The following is a 14,429-nucleotide window of genomic DNA, read 5'->3' on the forward strand; positions in this document are numbered from 1 at the left end:
GGTATGCGACGAGTCAAGGCTGATGCCTATGCAGTGAAATATTTATATTAAATCCGTCGGCCGAGTCGGGCTAAAGTGTAGATATCTTCTCCCTTTTGAATAGCATCGTAACTATTCTAAGACGATCCGTGGGGCATCCGGCAGTAGATCCCATCCTTCGCTCGGCAACTGTCGAACATGGGTTAGGATTACGTTGTCTATGTCGACTCCAACGACCTGGATCAGCCGCGAAGCGAGTATCGCATTTTCTGATTCGCAAGGGCAATTCAGGCGGATTGGCTTAAAGTTACATCTGCAAGGGGGGGTTCGAGAATCTAGGACGCTCCGAGACTTGTTACCGGCATCGGCATCGGCGCCGCATTCCCTGCGACTAGGCTACCTGCGACGGGATTCTTGGCATTTGAACTTTTCAGATTACCTACCTAGGTACTAATCTGACGCCTCGGGGATAATCCGTCAGTTATACCTACATCCATCAGTTATACCTACCCAGGTACCTTAGGTGCTATTATCCGCCGTGACGATCTTCCTTCTTTGGTTGACGCTTCGCATTATCTAGGACCTATCGACTATGTGCGCAACGCTGTAATCCGGCGAAACGGGATGATAATCGAATTGGTTGGATATTGCTGACGACTCACGAGCAAGGTAGACACGTTGGGGATGACGGCAGCGAAACTCGCATTCCAAAGGCATAACATGTCGAGATTGGAGGGTTGCAAAAATGACAAAAATGATAAAAATGAAAGGCTCGCTAACGCGCGATTTGGTCATTATAGTCGTGAAACTTTGCTATGAGATGGTTGCTTGATATCTTGCTTGATATCATCGTATCATTCTGCTCCTATCTTCATGTAACAGCCGAGAAGCGTGAAGAACGAACCCGATCGACTCCGATTCGTCAATTCCGTCGCGATGATCTAAGCATGGGTGCCTAGTATCTCGAAAGATACTGTACAATACGCAGGTAGGCATATCGCAATATATGAGCCCTATCAAACACGTTGTCTATCAAGATCGAGGCCGCATTGGTGGGTCGCGCTGCGGTTGCATGCTTGACCTGTTCGCTCAAGCGGGCTGCATGATACATCAGATTGATTGACTTGATTTATTAGATGCTGGCCCATAGTCCCAGGGTTCGTAGAGTCACATAGTTTGCATGGTCACCTAGTTTCTTGGTCCAAGGGTCAAAGTTGGGAACGAAAAGAAGCGAAGAGTGAGTGGTTTATATGTCATATCTTACTATTTAGTTCGACACTCGCAATGCTAGCATGGTTTAGCACTGGGATTGTCTTACCTGGCTAAATGTTGTGGTCGATGGTATCAATGGTTTGCGGGATGGCGCGATCAGTTCCGCGGTGGAAAACGCCCCAGATTTTTTTCTACCAACTCACACAAAGAAGACATACACATTATCATGCAGCTGGGTCCGCTCGCCATACCGCTGGTCGATGGTAACTTGGAGAGATCTCCTTGCTTTGCCTTGTCGATGTGACTGTGATATACTCACCCGTCCATTTGAGCCTGATAGTTGTGATTCCTGACAGCCAACCTTACATCACCTTGAAATCCCGAGCCGTCCCCTAGGATAAAAACCGCCCCGGGCCCTGCTTTGCATCTGCCACGTCTCATTGACATTTCCAAAAACACTGTACCTTTAAACCCGAGTAATCATCCTCTCTGCCCTCTTAGTAGGCCTAGCATTTCGGGGACTATTCCGCCAACACCCCTAGTATGGCCGTAGACCAAGTGCTACCACACCTTGCGGATATATCCTCCAATATTCCTCGGGGGAAGGAACTGCTAGAGGTTTCGACGCAAGAGATTGCGACACCTCTGAGCGATAGCGCCGACGGATTCATACGCGACGGGCATTTCCTAGTCCAGTCGCCATACACCGAGCAGGAGCACTTGCTCGACCTAAGAACTCTCGACGAGGAAAATGCGTTACTCGCTCAAGCGCTCACTCGCATGAGGAGCCTGCGGCCAGACTATGCCACCGCGCCCTACGCCGAAACATTTAACTGGAATGAGATCATCGAGGAATTAACGCGACTCGTGCGAGAACGCGGCCACAGGTGGAAGGAAACTTCCTTCTTCGTCGTAGCTTTCCGGTCGCAGATTCCGCCGACAACTGTGTACGAGGATCTGGGGGCCTTGGATAAAGTAGCGCACGCGGAGGCGATAGCCAGTGGCGGCTTTCTCAAGTAGGTGTCCGTCCCGGCAAGGATCACGGAAGACAGGCGCTAACGAAACTCCAGATATTGGTTCGGACATCCTGATAAGGACGGCAGAAACCTTGCGACCTGCGTGTGGAGGTCGCAGGAAGAAGCAGTCCAGGGAGGAGCCGGACGTGGACATCGCAAGGCCGCGGCGGCCACCCGGTCGTTGTACTCGCATTGGAAAATTGACCGGCATAGGCTTATCGTCCGGGATGACGTGAAAAGCTGGGAGATTATTGACTGGGAATGAGGACGTAGGGTTACACTAGACTGCACGGTGATCGCCCGGCATGTTCGTCCTCATGTGCCTGAGAGGTGACCGTGTTTGGCGAATGGGAGCAGTCCGCGCGTTTGTTTTTTTTGCTTGTGATTTTCCAGCCAGGTATCGGTTATCGGCTGTCGTGCAAGACGGCAATAGACAGATGATAGACCCCCCGGCGTAAGGCGTCTAGATAGGATCAGAAGAAAAGAAAAGAGAATAGATAACTATTTGTTTCCGTACATCGGAAGTCTAGCTTCCCTCTCCTAATCGAGGCTTGACAACGACGAAAACCAACATCCGGTGGCGATAAAAAGAAAGCCAACATGATTTCTGCCCTGGCTAGTTAGACCCTAGTGTATGTATGTCTTTGTGTTCTTGTGTCCTTAGGATTTGGGTGGTGAGGGTCAATCCACTTGGGTTGCAAGGAGTTATAGAAGTATTCTGACAACCCTCCTCATCGTCGTATATTCGCAGTATATAGATAACACTTCCAACATATGGCGAAAGAGTATAAAATCATGGAAAGAGACGACGTTGCTTTGAGGCTCTTTAAATATGTTTTTTGTGGAATGTCGACATGGAAAATGACAACATGGCGTGGGGGTTCCAGAGTGGGATGTTTGTTACTTCATCAGCAACTGAGCATTGATGCCGACGCCAGCGTGTTTCTTTCGAGCAGGGGTTAGAGCCTTTAATTGCATATCTGAATTCTTTACGTTATTTGACTGTTCTGCCTTATGTAGCTTAATCAAGATACCGGGAGCCGCGGGGTAGATGTCCGATTACCTAAGATGTCCGATTACCTAAGGTGCCTAACCACGAAAAAAATAAAAGACGATAAAAGGCTTAACGTTATGCCGTTTCCCAGTACAGGTGCCCCTCAGCTGGCAAGATTCTTCCCCAATTTTCCCATTTTGTAACCCACAGAATCGCATCCCACTAAAACCTCAAAATCTTGACCAGATTCGCAACTTCGTCGTCACCCGCAACAACCGAATCAACAACCGAATCCGATTCCATTTCCCTCCTATACGTTCGGCATAAGACGCGAATAATTATCCGGTCAAACACTTCGCGGTCATGGCCGACTCTCTAAAGGATACGCCGTTCAAGACGGTTCAGGTCGAGGCTCTGGTTAGTATTTACGACATTCTTACCGAACCCCTCCATTCAACCTATAATCAAGCCGCTAACTGCTATACTGTATGCAGGTTGTGATGAAGATAGTTAAGCACTGCTCAAACAGCTTCCCTTCGACTGCGACGGGTTCCATCGTTGGTATGGACAAGGATGGTATCCTCGGAATCACAAACACTTTTCCTTTTCCTACGGTCGACGTAACGAACGTCGAGGGTGGCCACCAAAACGACGCGTCTGCACTTGCCGCCGCCGCACCGCGCGCCAAAGCAAACATCATCTACCAGAACGACATGATCCGACATCTCAAAGAGGTCAACGTCGACGCCAACAACGTTGGTTGGTATACGAGCGCTACGATGGGCAACTTCGTCAACTCTAGCTTTATCGAGAACCAGTACCATTATCAGCGCGAGAACGAACGGACCGTAGCTCTAGTTCACGATGTCAGCCGCAGCTCGCAGGGCGCGCTAAGTCTCCGCGCATTCAAGTTGACGCAGAACTTCATGACGGCGTTCAAGGAGGGAAAATTCACAACCGAGAGGTAAGATCATAACGACAGCTAACTTAAGGGACTAATATGCTAACATAAAACAGCCTGCAAAAGTCAAAACTTTCCTTCAAGGATATCCTTGTCGAATTCCCTATCCATGTTCACAACTCGCATCTCCTTACTTCCTACCTCCACCAGCTTCCCTCTCCCGCTTTAGAGACGGACGTGACGATGCCAACATCTCTTTCCGATCTACGAGGCGAACCTATCAAGATGCCGCTTCATCCGTCGGTTGATATTCTCGACCTCTCGATAGATCCTTTCCTCGAGAAGACTTGCGATCTTCTACTCGACAGTATCGAGTCTCATTACACCGAGCTGAACAACCACCAGTACTACCAGAGGCAACTCGCCCGGGAGCAAACTAAGATCACGGCGTGGCAGACGAAGCGAAAGGCGGAGAACGCGGGGCGCGTCGCGGCTAAGCAACCGCCTCTTCCGGAGGACGAATGGCAACGAATCTTCAAGCTTCCTCAGGAGCCCAGCCGATTGGAAGGCATGCTGAATGCGAAGCAAGTGGAGCAGTACAGCAAGCAAATAGACGGGTTCACAGCCAACGTCAGCGCCAAGATGTTCGCCGTCAGGGGCAATCTTCTTCCTGAATAAGGGTTATGAAGAGAGGAAAAGGGGTAATTGATATAGATGCATGTGGCCCGGCGTCCGGAGGCGTTTTAGGGTTTCTACTTCGGGTCCGTAGAGCTAAGTCCATCAAGTCAAAGTCATTCTAAATCTCTGTTTGACTTGTTGCGGGGCGGAGCTCATACGTAGCATAGGAATTCAGGCGCATGAAGCTGAAGTCAAGGAAGGCATAATATCTGCCCTGTCTAGGGCCATGTCTAGAGTATCCGTAGGATGCTAGCGTAAGCATTGATATATGTCTGTGCTGAAGCAACCCGAACAGCCATACCAGGGATTTAGGAACAGCAATACTTCCGATGTTTTACGGCCGACATTTTCACGGCCGACGTTTTACGTTTCCTCGCGTATACTCTGGGCATATCTCATGTTAGGAGATACAGTACTTAGAAATTCGCACAACGCATATAATTGCATCTCAATTTTTTGTACTTTGTCAGCTATCAATTGTAATTGCAATACCTCTACAAACTGTGCTTATCGTACGTCTAAAGACGCAGGCGAGCGATAGAACGTAAAGGCAACGCCACCAATTGAATAGGTCTTACTTTGCCAATCCTACGCGGGATTCTACCTTGAGGGTCGAATCCATTCGGTTGTCAGGAGTTACCTAAGCACTACGAGAGGAAATGCGGAAGATGTGGGCATATTCAGACACATGGACCTATTAGAAGAGGTAATACGTACACGGAGTTACTAAGATTCCAACAACACGCAAAAAGATTTGCCGAATGGATGGACGAGGCGGGATGAGGGGCATTTTTTCAGGGACCAAATCCTCTAGTCCAAGATTGGTTTAGCGTTAGTGTCAGCAATCAGCGCCGACCACTCAACCGTATCTATCATCTCCCAGTAGACTTGGAAAGAGGGGCTGAGGGGTAGACCCGGAGCTGATAGAGAAAAATTCCAAAATACCTAGCCTACCATCCTTCCTCCCTCCACTAGATCCGTACCTAACCTACTTATTTCTAGGGCTCTAAGGCTCTAGTAAGGCTTTAACTAGCAGTTTAGGTACTTTAGCTTACCTTAGGTACTTTGCAGTATTTTAGGTATTTTAGGGTATCTTTCTCCTCCGTCCATTTCTTTCCCTTCTCCTCCTCAACTCTCCCTTTCCCTCACCATTCCAATTTATCTCACTTCCCCTCGGGCATCGTCTGTAAGTATTACACCAGTCGTATACATCCATCTATATACGGTTACCCACGGTTACTTACCTCGAGTTTTACTTGCTAATCTTTGTCTTACGTAGAATATCCGTTCTTCCCGCTTGCTCATTCTCCTTCACCGCCCCTCACACATATCAGTTATCTCAGTACGTCTCCCTACCTCTGGCAAACTTTACAATTATTCCGTGGCAGTACCGCTAACAACCGCTCAGAGATGGCTGCTCCCGCTAGCAAGTTCAAGGTCGCCGACCTCTCTCTCGCCGCCTTTGGCCGCAAAGAGATCGAGCTCGCGGAGAACGAGATGCCCGGTCTGATGGCTATCCGAGAGAAGTATGCCGCCGACCAACCTCTCGCCGGTGCCCGCATTGCCGGTTGCCTGCACATGACTATCCAGACCGCCGTCCTGATCGAGACCTTAACGTCTCTCGGTGCCGAGGTTACCTGGACCTCTTGCAACATCTTCTCCACCCAGGACCACGCCGCCGCCGCCATCGCCGCCGCCGGTGTCCCCGTTTTCGCCTGGAAGGGTGAGACCGAGGAGGAGTACAACTGGTGCTTGGAACAGCAGCTCACAGCTTTCAAGGACGGCAAGAAGCTCAACCTAATCCTGGACGACGGTGGTGACTTGACTCACCTCGTTCACGACAAGTATCCCGAGATGCTAAAGGACTGCTTCGGTGTTTCTGAGGAGACCACCACCGGTGTCCACCACTTATACCGAATGCTAAAGAATAACACTCTCCTCGTGCCCGCTATCAACGTCAACGACAGCGTCACCAAGAGCAAGTTTGACAACCTCTACGGCTGCCGCGAGTCTCTCATCGACGGTATCAAGCGCGCCACCGACGTCATGATTGCCGGTAAGATTGCTGTCGTTGCCGGCTTTGGTGACGTCGGCAAGGGCTGTGCCATGGCTCTTCACGGAATGGGTGCCCGCGTCCTCGTTACCGAGATCGACCCCATCAACGCCCTTCAGGCTGCCATGGCCGGCTTCCAGGTTACCACCATGGAAAAGGCTGCTCCCGTCGGACAGATCTTCGTCACCACTACCGGCTGCCGAGATATCCTTGTCGGATCTCACTTTGAGGCCATGCCCAACGACGCAATTGTTTGCAGTACGTATACACCGTGCTAATGGCGTTAGCGGCGTAATAGCTAACCGTTTTCTAGACATTGGCCACTTCGATATTGAGATCGACGTCGCCTGGTTGAAGAAGAACGCGAAGAGCGTTCAGAACATCAAGCCTCAGGTAGACCGTTTCCTCATGCCCAGCGGCCGACACATCATCCTCTTGGCTGAGGGCCGATTGGTCAACCTCGGCTGTGCCACCGGCCACTCCTCCTTCGTCATGTCTTGCTCCTTCAGCAACCAGGTTTTGGCGCAGATCATGCTGTTCAAGGCTCAAGACAAGGCTTTCGGCCAGAAGTACGCCGCCTTCGCCAAGACGGAGAAGCTTCCCGTCGGCGTCTACGTGCTGCCCAAGGTTCTAGACGAGGAGGTCGCCAGGCTACACCTTAGCCACGTCAACGCCGAGCTCACCACCCTTACCAAGGTGCAAGGTGAATACCTCGGATTAGAGCTTGAGGGTCCCTTCAAGAGCGATCTGTACGTTTCCTGTCCTGCCACATATTTTCTTGCTCGTCTTGCTAACAAGATTTCGCAGCTACCGATACTAATTTCAGCTTTGTACATCAATTACTAATGTGCACGATCGTCAACATTGTGTATCTACAGTCGAGTTCATATATAACTCGCTTAGTCCCCTTCGATTATGTAGGGGCTGGTCTGTGTTTCAACAAGCATGAGTCTACGCATCAACTGGCATTGGGGAAATAGGGCATGAGGAATCAAAAAGGGCCAGGAGTGCCGGCAGGACATATTTTTTCAACAAAAACGGCGTTGGCATTTTTATCTATAACATGATTCCCCTCATGGCGTTTTGAGATTTCAAAGACCGAGGAACTAGTCGACCAAGGTTCATGCAGCTAGAGAAAGAGCTGAGCAATATCCGTCAACCGGATCTGGATAGAAAATAGAAGCAGCCATTGCGCATTTTCTGTCTAACTATCGTCTACAATACTATGTGACTTGCTTGACGTAGAGATTTTGTTTGTGTCTCCGTGCTATGCGTTACTCCCTTACCTTATCAATATCCTCGCTTGAGTCTCTCCCTTGCCTTTTGTGTCAGCAGTGAGCCTCGACTCGGTGTCATTGCGCACTCTGCAGCTTCAAGGCAAATCGCTGAGGACTCGGGTATCGCAGATTGGGTTGGCGCCAATGTAGATGATATGTGGCTATCGGCGTAGAAGGTTGTCAATTCGCTAGCTACATGGCCTCTTGCCGATGAACCCTCTGTAGTTATGGCTATAACCGACTTATAGCTAGCTTATAGGGATTCTCGCTAGCTAACGAGACCGATGACTCTTTCTATACGGAGCTTTCCAAGAACCCCGAACGAGCGCGCCGTTTCGGTGGAGCTATGAGCTTTTTCACAATAGGCCTTGGGTATTCTTTACATCATCTAACAGATAACTTCGCTTGGAACTCGCTGGGTTCCGGAACCCCCGTCGATACGGCGTCCGCTCTAGCACGTAAATATCCTAACTTGAACTTAATCGTCCAGGAGCTTCCCGAAGTAGTTGCAAGCTCGAAAGCGAGAGAGGGGCTAGAGGTTCGGTTTATAGCGTAAACAGCCGACCAAGAAGGCTGATGCTTATATACCGTTGAATCTTCACAACTGGCCGGATAAATACTGCATCGGAATTCTCAAGACTTTGGTCCCAGCTTTGAAACCAGGATCACGGGTTCTTGTTATGGCCTTGTGATTGATGCCTCCGCCGTGTGTCTTACCAAATAGAGTTGAAAGTTGAGGTTAGTATCCAACAACATTATTATCTGAATACTCTCACATTAATAGACATTAATATCAAGTTCGTTTGTATCGGTTAATCGAGACTCGCACTGCATTTCGTCGGTACATTCCGTCGATTCTTATATACTACACGCCACAACTACTACTGTATAAAATCCATCTCTTTTTATCTACCGTGTAATTCTATGATGCCGTATTAGTCGAAAGCTCTATAGCTGCCCGTCTGGTCGAGCTCGCTCCGCGGAGGGATGCGAAGCCCAACATACGAGGACACATCTTCCTCGTACATCTAGATATCCGTTCCGAATCATCTCGTACTTAGGAACACTCGATCCGTCGTCCCTACTATCAACAAATACCCGCCGCCATGGACATCAAAACTCTGACTGTCCCATCGTATCGAAGAGAAACAGAAAACGAAAATGCCTTGTATCCTACCGTTGCTTTTTGTCGCCAACACTTTTCAACACTTAATCGTACATCGTACTCGGTGACTAATAAAAGACGTAAACGTAGTCTCATTTTCGGGGCGCTTCGTAGAATGCCGCAACGCCGATTAAAACCCCACCCCTTAATCTGTTCCAGATCGCTACAATCCCTCGACTGAGTCGTTCCGCCGCCACCCGTAGCACGTCCCAAAAGTGGTACAGGCGAGGATAAGTAGATGGCGGATCATCGAAGAGATCGGACGTAGAACGAAGAGGAAATACTACCATCTAAACACTCCGCGCTTTCGAATGCTACATCAAAAAAGAAAAGCCGATATATCCCTCGCGTGCATATTAGTACATCGTTATAGTGGTATGGAGAATTGTATGGCGTAGTTATCTCCGCGTGATATTGCTCCCGGGGGCGATAAAAGCCCTAACTGCAAGTTCGGAGAAGCGGCGAACGACATTAGTGGTGCCCCCCGTAACTTGAGACTCGTCCTGGACGAACTTGCGAGCGACGGCCAGCTTGCTTTTGGGGTCGGTCTCGTCGAGATGCGGGGGTAAGGTGCTTTCGAAATCAGGAGGGAAGTTTGGCGCGAGCGCCCGGATGACGGCGAGAGAGTAGAGGACGTCTCGGTTTTCGCGCCCGTCTAACAGCTCGCGTAATTGCCCGAGGATATAGTCGCGCTGGCGCATAGTGTCCACGCCCGGCTGATCTCTCACGCGGAGGAATTCGGCGAGGAAATACCAAAACTTAAACTCCCTAATCCGGTGAAGTCGTATATCGGCGTTCGCGGGGGGCGGATGAAGAGGATTCTGGTCGAGGTGATCGCCTGATAACAGGGCCTCGAAGACTGCTACTCGATTTCGCGCTTCGGACCCGTCGTCGGGGGGTGGCAAATGTTCCCCGACGTTAATCTTGTACTCGGACGTGTATACCAACGTGGTCAAATCCCAGACCACTCTGAATTCGAGGTTTGCCGAATATTGCATGCCGGCCACGTCGTTAGCATCCGTCTTGGCCATGGATTGCAAAAATCCGGCCAGCATCTCGTTGACGGCCGTGCTGGACATCAGCGCGCCGATACCTTGAGGCTTAGTATACCATTCCGTCTCGAAAAACTTCTCCAGGCCGGGGGCGTAGACCTGATCGTATAGATCCCTCACGTCGGCCAGCTTGTCGGCGGTGAGGGGCGAGTCGAGGGTCGGGGGCACGGTGCCGGTCATGCCCACGAGTTCGTGAACTTTCATCTTCCTTGCTGAAAACCAGAGTAAGCCGAAGTCTGTCGCCGAAAAGGAGAGACCACAGAATGCGAAGCAGAGCGATAGAAGGGAACAAACGGAGGGCCACCTCTGAGACGGGATGTGCCGAACGGATTGTGAGGAGAAATTGGGGTAATGGGTGTGATGGCTTGGAAATGAGAAGGCGACGTACTCGTGGTGGACAATACGGTGTCTAAAGTAGGATCGATAGCGACCGGGTATTCGAGAGCGGGCTCGCCCTTGACCGATGACGCAGCTGTTCCCGCGGCTGTCAGGTTTCCGGCGAATGGTGCGGTAGTAGGAGTGGTATTAGATATTACCGGGGGAAGAGTGGCAGTATAAGAGGTTTGGGTTTGCGCGCTGCCAGACGCGGGCGTGGAGGAGGCGGGAGGTCGACTTGACGGTGCGGCAGAAGAGGAAGCCGACGAATTATTGGGAGCTGGTCGAATATTGGTGTGATGCTGCTGTTGTTGATTCTTAAAGATGGGATCGTAGCCCAGGCATTCGCGTTTGGATTTCTGACAATTCTTGCAGATGGGATGTTGCTCGTCGCACTGTAGAATCGGATTTGGTATTTAGCAATCGAACCCAGTAATGGTGAATATCGATTGAGTGCAGAAGACGAAAAGTAATGGAAGTGAAAGCAGAAACTAATTGCGTGCTTAAAGTAAACGACACGACGTGGAAAGATGGTAAGGAAGTGGTGATAGACGAAAGGTGGGGAAAATAAAAGGTTGGATAAGCAAAGCTCCAAGTACTCGAGCTTTCGAGCTACCCTAGAGCTCTTTGGAGTTTTGGGGTTAGGGGATCGACCATCTAAAACTTTAAAGGAGGGGAGGGGCTCTTGCTTTTTGGAGTTCCCAAAGGGAGCTCCCGGCGATTGACAGATGTCAAATAAAAAAATAAAAATTTTGGACCCCGGGTTTTTTGTTCGCCCTGGATGTGATTGTTTAGGTCCATTACTCGGTCGCTCGGGGCCGGCGTGATGCTTTGCTTGCTTGCTTGCTTGCGCTTGCTTGTGCTTGCTCGCTTTTGCTTCGCTCGCTTGTCCATAGCTCCTTTTCTTCTTAAGCGAACCCCGATCCAAAATGTGTGAAAGGTGACCCATTGATAATTAACCAAAAATCCTCGAGCATCTTTAGCTCATTAATTCATCTTCGCCTATTTTCCAATTTTGATTATATTCGTCCCCAATTCTCTTTTCCTCGTCCCGTAAACTCCCTCATGCGCCGAAAGAAAAGGGAATAAAGTAAACTTAACATAATAGACACATACCTTTATACGTCTTTTTCGACACGTCAGGCAGCCTGTTTTCGTTCGGCGTTTTATTTCCTACGATGGCAAGCAAACATTACCAGGTCAGTTGCCGATTAAACGAGAATAACCCTAGGGGACAGCATTATTCCAATTACCTTCTTGTGTCGACCGCCTAGCACGCTACCTGGTCCGCTTGGAGGTAGAGCATATTGCGGTCTTAGCGCGTCGGAGGGTAGGGCGTACGGGTTATTCGCAGTCATAGGTACGGGTTGTTGTGCGAAGTAGGACATGTGCTGCTGAGCCGGCATCGAGGGGACCGACGGGACGGGATTCACAGGCATCGCCATCGCCATGTGCTGCTGCTGCTGAGCCTGCTGCTGAGCCGGGTCGAAGGTGCGCATGCTCGGCAATGCCATGGCGTTGCTGGGAACGCCTACGCTCGCCCGGTACGCGTCCGCTCCTTGACCCGCCGGGTTTGCATATCCATAGTGTGTAGTCGCCATTGCGGACGCCGGATATGCCGTAGGATTCGGGTAGCTAGCGGGCTGTCGAGGTGGGCCCTGAGGATGGTGAGGTGGGTTGTTCGACATGACTTCCGGAGACGGCGCAACAGCTTCTTGCTGCTGTTGGTGCTGGTGCTGCTTCTGCTCTTGCTGGTCGGGCAGAGCGCCGTTGGTGGCGACGGTCGCCGAAGATAGAGTAGCCTGATCAGTAGCGAGCGTAGTCGCGACGGGATCGGCAGCGGGTGAGGCTGTCGCCGGCGTAGATGTCGAGGTTGGTGTCGAGGTTGGCCTAAAGCCGTCGGTGGTAGAGTGGTCCGAGAGAAGCTGGTAACCCTGCTCCCGGTCTTGTTCCTTTTCCCGATCCTTTTCTTGTGCCCACTCCTGCTCCTGCGCGTGGGCGGCGGCTACTGTCGTCGTTGCATTATTTGCGGAATCTACGTTTGAAGTTGGTGCGCGTGCGCGTGCGTGTGCGTCGAAATCGAAATCCTGAGCATCCGGCTCTGCCTGTGTCTGCGTCTGCGTCTGCGATTGTGTCTGCGATTGTGCCTCTACCCGTACCTGTACCTGCCCCTGCGCCCCTTGGATATTTTCCTGCTCTTGCGTAGCTTGTGACGATGGAGACTTGGCCCGCGATTGATGTGGGAGGGCATGGGCTACTTCTTCAGCGGCGGCAGAGACGGGTTCAGGCTGAGGTTGATGAGCCTGTGGCTGTTCCTGTTGTGCCTCTGCCATTTGATTTGATTTTAATTTGCAATTTTTTATGGGGGCGCGATCTGAGCAGGGGCACGCCGATTCCAAGGCGCTGCGTAAGGGGGGGCCAAGTCACGAAACCCGACCTAGGGCTGGCAGGGGACGGGGGTCGTGGTTCGTGGACGATGGACGGAGACGGGGACGGGACCTATCTGGTCTGGTTCCAGCGCCTCAAACGGTGGGCGTGGCCCAGCCAGCGAGCTTTAGCTACCTGCTGTGTACTGTCTCGTCCGTCTGCCAGTTTCTGTATTGTATATCTGTATGTAAGTATATGGTGTGGTAGGGGATGTACATACATACATACGTACATACATACATGCACTACGTACGTATTGTATCCTATGTATATATGGGTGTATGTAGTCTATGTATGTATGTACGTACGTGACTATGCGTAGCCGAGACGAGAGGAACAAGGGGATCAGATCCCAGAGAAGGGGGAGTGGGGGTTCAGCACACGAACAGACAATATACATACCTAACGTAGATTCGTAGTGTACAGGCGTACAGGCGCAAGGGCGTACATACATACATCAGAATGCGAAAGCAGCAGTAGCCAGCATTCAGCAGATGCTAGTGTAGGAACGGCTGAGTGTTGTGCTGCAAGTGGTGGTGCGATGTTCGAGGTGTTTCGACGGTTTCGACGCGACCCTGGGCCGAGATTCCAGTTAGCTCGAGTCGAGTCGTCGGCGCATTTGTTGCGTTTTCTCCGTAAAGAGGCCACTTGTTGCTCCTTTTGTCCTAGTGTCCGGTCCTGCAAAAAGCTTGCCCGGCCTGAAGAAATTCGACAGATACAGGAACAAGGGGAATTGGGAAAAGATTGGAGAAATTGGATCCTGATGGAGCCTTGAGGCTGCTTTGGCGGTCCGCCGTGGTAGTGTCGACGAATGTTACCTACTGTACGTACTTTTGCATATTGTACTGAAGAAGAAGACGAAGACAAAAAAAAAAAAAAAAAAAAAGTTGTTGTACAGTTTATCATGTACTGTGTGGAGCAAGACGCAAGGTACCTGATCAAGCCTGGTCGGCTTACTTACAGAAGAGGTACGCACTTTATTCCGTCGTCTTGTCGAGTTAGGTACTTACAAGTAAGCAGCGAAACCCCCTAATGGCTTTTACCTAGCGATGTTCTGCATATGTACCTAATCTTTAAATTACCCAGTTAGGCAAAGTCATTCAGCCAGCTGCCAGCAAAGCAAAAAGTATAGAAAAGTAAAAACAAAAATCACAGTAACAACTTCGTGCGCTATAAACTGTACCAATGCTACAACCAAATGTAGGTACCCGTACACTCGTGTGGCTCGATAATACCTTCAAACTACCTCACATACAGTTATATAAGTATTCATACATTACTGAAAAGACCTCTATTGGAC

At 50.4% G+C, this 14,429-nt stretch overlaps 4 protein-coding genes across 4 annotated transcripts; 3 read left to right on the forward strand and 1 right to left on the reverse strand.

Moving 5' to 3' along the window:
* The first annotated feature begins 1,221 nt into the window (after positions 1-1,221).
* Positions 1,222-3,164, forward strand: F5Y00DRAFT_248737 (uncharacterized protein). Its single transcript, XM_048009492.1, has 2 exons — positions 1,222-2,207; positions 2,262-3,164. The coding sequence occupies exons 1-2, from the start codon at positions 1,735-1,737 to the stop codon at positions 2,470-2,472; spliced, it is 684 nt and encodes a 227-aa protein (XP_047860350.1). The 5' UTR covers positions 1,222-1,734; the 3' UTR covers positions 2,473-3,164.
* A 400-nt stretch (positions 3,165-3,564) lies between these two features.
* Positions 3,565-4,780, forward strand: F5Y00DRAFT_266581 (eukaryotic translation initiation factor 3 subunit 3; the record flags this gene model as incomplete). Its single annotated transcript, XM_048011961.1, has 3 exons — positions 3,565-3,618; positions 3,696-4,165; positions 4,219-4,780. The coding sequence occupies 3 exons, from the start codon at positions 3,565-3,567 to the stop codon at positions 4,778-4,780; spliced, it is 1,086 nt and encodes a 361-aa protein (XP_047860351.1).
* Positions 4,781-6,190: 1,410 nt separating this feature from the next.
* On the forward strand, positions 6,191-7,653 carry F5Y00DRAFT_256024 (Adenosylhomocysteinase; the record flags this gene model as incomplete). The annotated part of the gene is made up of 3 exons (XM_048010349.1): positions 6,191-7,091; positions 7,147-7,582; positions 7,632-7,653. The coding sequence occupies 3 exons, from the start codon at positions 6,191-6,193 to the stop codon at positions 7,651-7,653; spliced, it is 1,359 nt and encodes a 452-aa protein (XP_047860352.1).
* A 2,020-nt stretch (positions 7,654-9,673) lies between these two features.
* Positions 9,674-13,035, reverse strand: F5Y00DRAFT_256025 (uncharacterized protein; the record flags this gene model as incomplete). The annotated part of the gene is made up of 4 exons (XM_048010350.1): positions 9,674-10,535; positions 10,622-11,097; positions 11,819-11,875; positions 11,956-13,035. 4 exons carry the CDS (start codon positions 13,033-13,035, stop codon positions 9,674-9,676), a joined length of 2,475 nt encoding a protein of 824 aa, XP_047860353.1.
* Between the last annotated feature and the right edge of the window lie 1,394 nt (positions 13,036-14,429).

This window comes from Daldinia vernicosa, assembly GCF_022497035.1.
Source record: "Daldinia vernicosa strain CBS 139.73 unplaced genomic scaffold F5Y00scaffold_75, whole genome shotgun sequence".
NCBI classification, from domain to species: domain Eukaryota; kingdom Fungi; phylum Ascomycota; class Sordariomycetes; order Xylariales; family Hypoxylaceae; genus Daldinia; species Daldinia vernicosa.

Excerpts from the sequence above, each read along its gene's own strand:
- F5Y00DRAFT_248737 (XM_048009492.1), top strand. The coding sequence starts at position 1,735 with ATGGCCGTAGACCAAGTGCTACCACACCTTGCGGATATATCCTCCAAT. Across the intron at positions 2,208-2,261 it reads GCCAGTGGCGGCTTTCTCAA|ATATTGGTTCGGACATCCTG; the intron begins GTAGGTGTCCGT and ends ACGAAACTCCAG.